General features: G+C 38.5%; 1 protein-coding gene across 1 annotated transcript; it reads left to right on the plus strand.

The window, feature by feature from the left end:
- Positions 1–606: 606 nt before the first annotated feature.
- Positions 607–2,232, plus strand: LOC145089803 (solanidine UDP-glucose glucosyltransferase 1-like). Its single transcript, XM_079028199.1, has one exon. The coding sequence runs from the start codon at positions 624–626 to the stop codon at positions 2,082–2,084; it is 1,461 nt and encodes a 486-aa protein (XP_078884325.1). The 5' UTR covers positions 607–623; the 3' UTR covers positions 2,085–2,232.
- Positions 2,233–2,992: the final 760 nt, after the last annotated feature.

The following is a 2,992-nucleotide window of genomic DNA, read 5'->3' on the forward strand; positions in this document are numbered from 1 at the left end:
TTCTAGGGTTTTAGCAAGATTACACATTCATCGGAGAAAGAATCAGTGATCTGTGCTCGACTATTTTGGCAGTGGTGGCGAAGAGGTACGCCGGTGATGGTTTAGCGTCCTCAATCTCATTCTAGTCGAAATTGGGGATGAAACCAGATGCAATCGGGGGTTAAGGAGAAGAGGTGGAGCTATGATAGAGGACCCTAGCTTTTGATTCTAGGGTTTTAGCAAGATTACACATTTGTGGGAGAAAGAATCAGTGATCAGTGGTTTTGATGAAGAGATTTTCACCGGAAGGATATGATGGCTGTAAAAACACAATGGAGGGGATCTACTTGAAGGTCAGGAGATAAATGTGAGGGTGGGTCATAAACTTATTACTTTTTCTATTTTATAAATAATAAAAGCCAATAAACTAATTAATAATTAGAAAAGAATTAGTAAGGGTAATTTAGTCTTTTTAGGTATAGCAGGGATCAAATCCGCAACAAAAACATACTATAAGGACTATCCGAATGCAAAACAAAATTTAGGGATCAAACACGTAATTTTAACCAAACCATAGGACGATTTAAGTAATTTACTCCAAAATAAAGGGGCGTCACCCAAAATCAAAGGGAACGAAGGAATCCATGACGCCGGAGAAAACTAAATCCTCCATGGAGGCCGGCGCCGGAAACCTTCACGTCGTCTTCCTCCCTTTTTTTGCTTCAAGCCACATCATCCCTTTGGTCCACGTTGCCAGGCTCTTTGCCTCCCGAGGCGTTCGCTCCACCGTCATCACCACCGTTCACAATGCTCTCATATTCAAATCCTCCGTCGATCGTGACATCATCGCTGGATTCCCCATCGCCGTTCAGACCATCAACTTTCCAGCATCGGAAGTCGGACTGCCCATCGGAATCGAAAACTTTAACACTGCCACCACTCTAGAAACAGCATCCAAAGTCTATCATGGCATGATGCTGCTCCAGACAACAATTGAACAAGTGATTCGTGATCTTGCTGCAGATTGCATCTTCTCCGACATGTTCTTCCCGTGGACAGTTGACCTTGCCGACGAGCTCAATATCCCGAGACTGTTGTTTTACCCTTCGTGTTTCCTTTACCACTCTGTTTTCCACAGCTTGAAAGTTCATAAACCTCACGAGAATGTGAAATCTGAATCAGAGAGCTTTGTGGTTCCCAATTTACCCGATAAAATCACGATGAAGAGGTCTCAGGTTTCAGACCATTTCAAGTTCAAGAACCAATGGGGCGAGATGATTGAAACGATTCAACATTCGGAGAAACGAAGTTACGGATTAGTCCACAACACATTTTACGAGATCGAACCAGATTATGCCGATCATATGAAGAAGATTAAAGGTACGAAAATCTGGCATATTGGTCCTCTATTTCAATTTTTCATTCACGAGGGTTCGTCGGAGAAGAAGCACAGTTGTCTGAGTTGGCTTGACGATCAAAAACCGAAATCGGTGATATACGTTTGTTTTGGAAGTTTGGTGAAATTCCCAGAAGCTCAGATCACTGAAATAGCATTGGCGCTTGAAGAATCTAAGCAGCCGTTTATTTGGGTGGTGAGGAAAGGGGAAGATGAAGCGATCGGTGGGTTGCCGGAAGGTTTTGAGGAGAGGATTGGAAGGGAAAACAAGGGTTTGATAATGACAGGATGGGCTCCGCAAGTGGAGATTTTACAACACCCGTCGATCGGAGGGTTCTTGAGCCACTGCGGTTGGAACTCGGTGCTTGAAGCTATGGTGACCGGAGTGCCATTGATGACATGGCCGTTGTACGCCGAGCACTTTTACAACGAGAAGCTGGTGGAGCTTTTAGGGATTGGAGTCGGAGTAGGGGCGGAGGTTTGGAACTCGGGTTCTGAGATCACTAGCCCAATCATCGGAAAACGGAATATAGTTGAGGCTATTGAGATATTGACAGGTGGATCCGCCATAGCTGAAGGTATCAGATGCAGCTCAAAAGAGGTAGCAATGAAAGCCAAACACGTTGTTGAAGAAGGTGGCTCTTCTCTTAACGATTTAATGGCTTTGATAGAAGAACTGAAAGCCATTAAATCAGGCCCAAAACCATGAAACACAATTTGTGTGCTTACTTTTACTTGATTTTTATAAAGAAGCCCATCTTTTAAATCCATATTTGAACGTTTATAGCATATGTAATAAGTAATAACAAACTTATTTTATATGAAATAAGTAATAAAAGACTTCATTAGTGAATAAATATAGTATATTGAAAATGCACAGAATATCAGTTTTGTTTACAAAAAGAAAATAATGATCTAGTTTATTATTTCAATTTGATTTCATAGGGTTGTTTATATATAAATAAAAAATACCTTAAGTGACTTTTTTTTTATATAATTTAATTTAACATGATAATAACACAAATTATTCAGGTTCAAAAATTCTTTCAAGATTCATGCTAAAATCATGTAAACTCTTCACCATTTGGATAACTTATAAGTTAAAAGCTAAAATTTCAATTAGCACGTCCAACAAAGTTTAAATGATTGGAGTGACTATTAGAAAGAAAAATCATAACTCTTAATTCCAATCATAAGAAGCTTTTCAAAAACTTTTCAAGCAACAAAGAACTTAAAAAAAAAAAAAAAAAAAAAAAAAAAAAAAAAAAAAAAAAAAAAACATTTAGTTACTTACAAATCCTTGAAAATTTGCATAGGTAATCAAATATGTATCCATACTTATTTCTTATATCTTATCCCTACTACAAATATATTCTTGATTAAATTGTTAATATGCTACACACTTTCTGGGTTGTTCGGCAAAATTAGTTGTTAACGAGTAGCGGGTAGCTTGTAGCATTTTGTTAAATGCTACATGAAGTAACATTTGGATTTGGAGGGTTTTGGTTAATAAAATGCTACAAGCTTGTAGTGCCAAACAGTGTTTTTTGTTTAAAACGGAACGTTTTGTCAAACGTTAGAAGCTAGAAGCTCTCAAACGCTCAGTACCAAATACGT

Source organism: Lactuca serriola, chromosome 1 (assembly GCF_051521515.1).
Source record: "Lactuca serriola cultivar US96UC23 chromosome 1, Lser_US96UC23_V15, whole genome shotgun sequence".
Lineage (NCBI taxonomy): Eukaryota > Viridiplantae > Streptophyta > Magnoliopsida > Asterales > Asteraceae > Lactuca > Lactuca serriola.

Bases quoted from the DNA above. Each gene is read 5' to 3' on its own strand.
- LOC145089803 (XM_079028199.1), top strand. From the start codon at position 624: ATGACGCCGGAGAAAACTAAATCCTCCATGGAGGCCGGCGCCGGAAAC.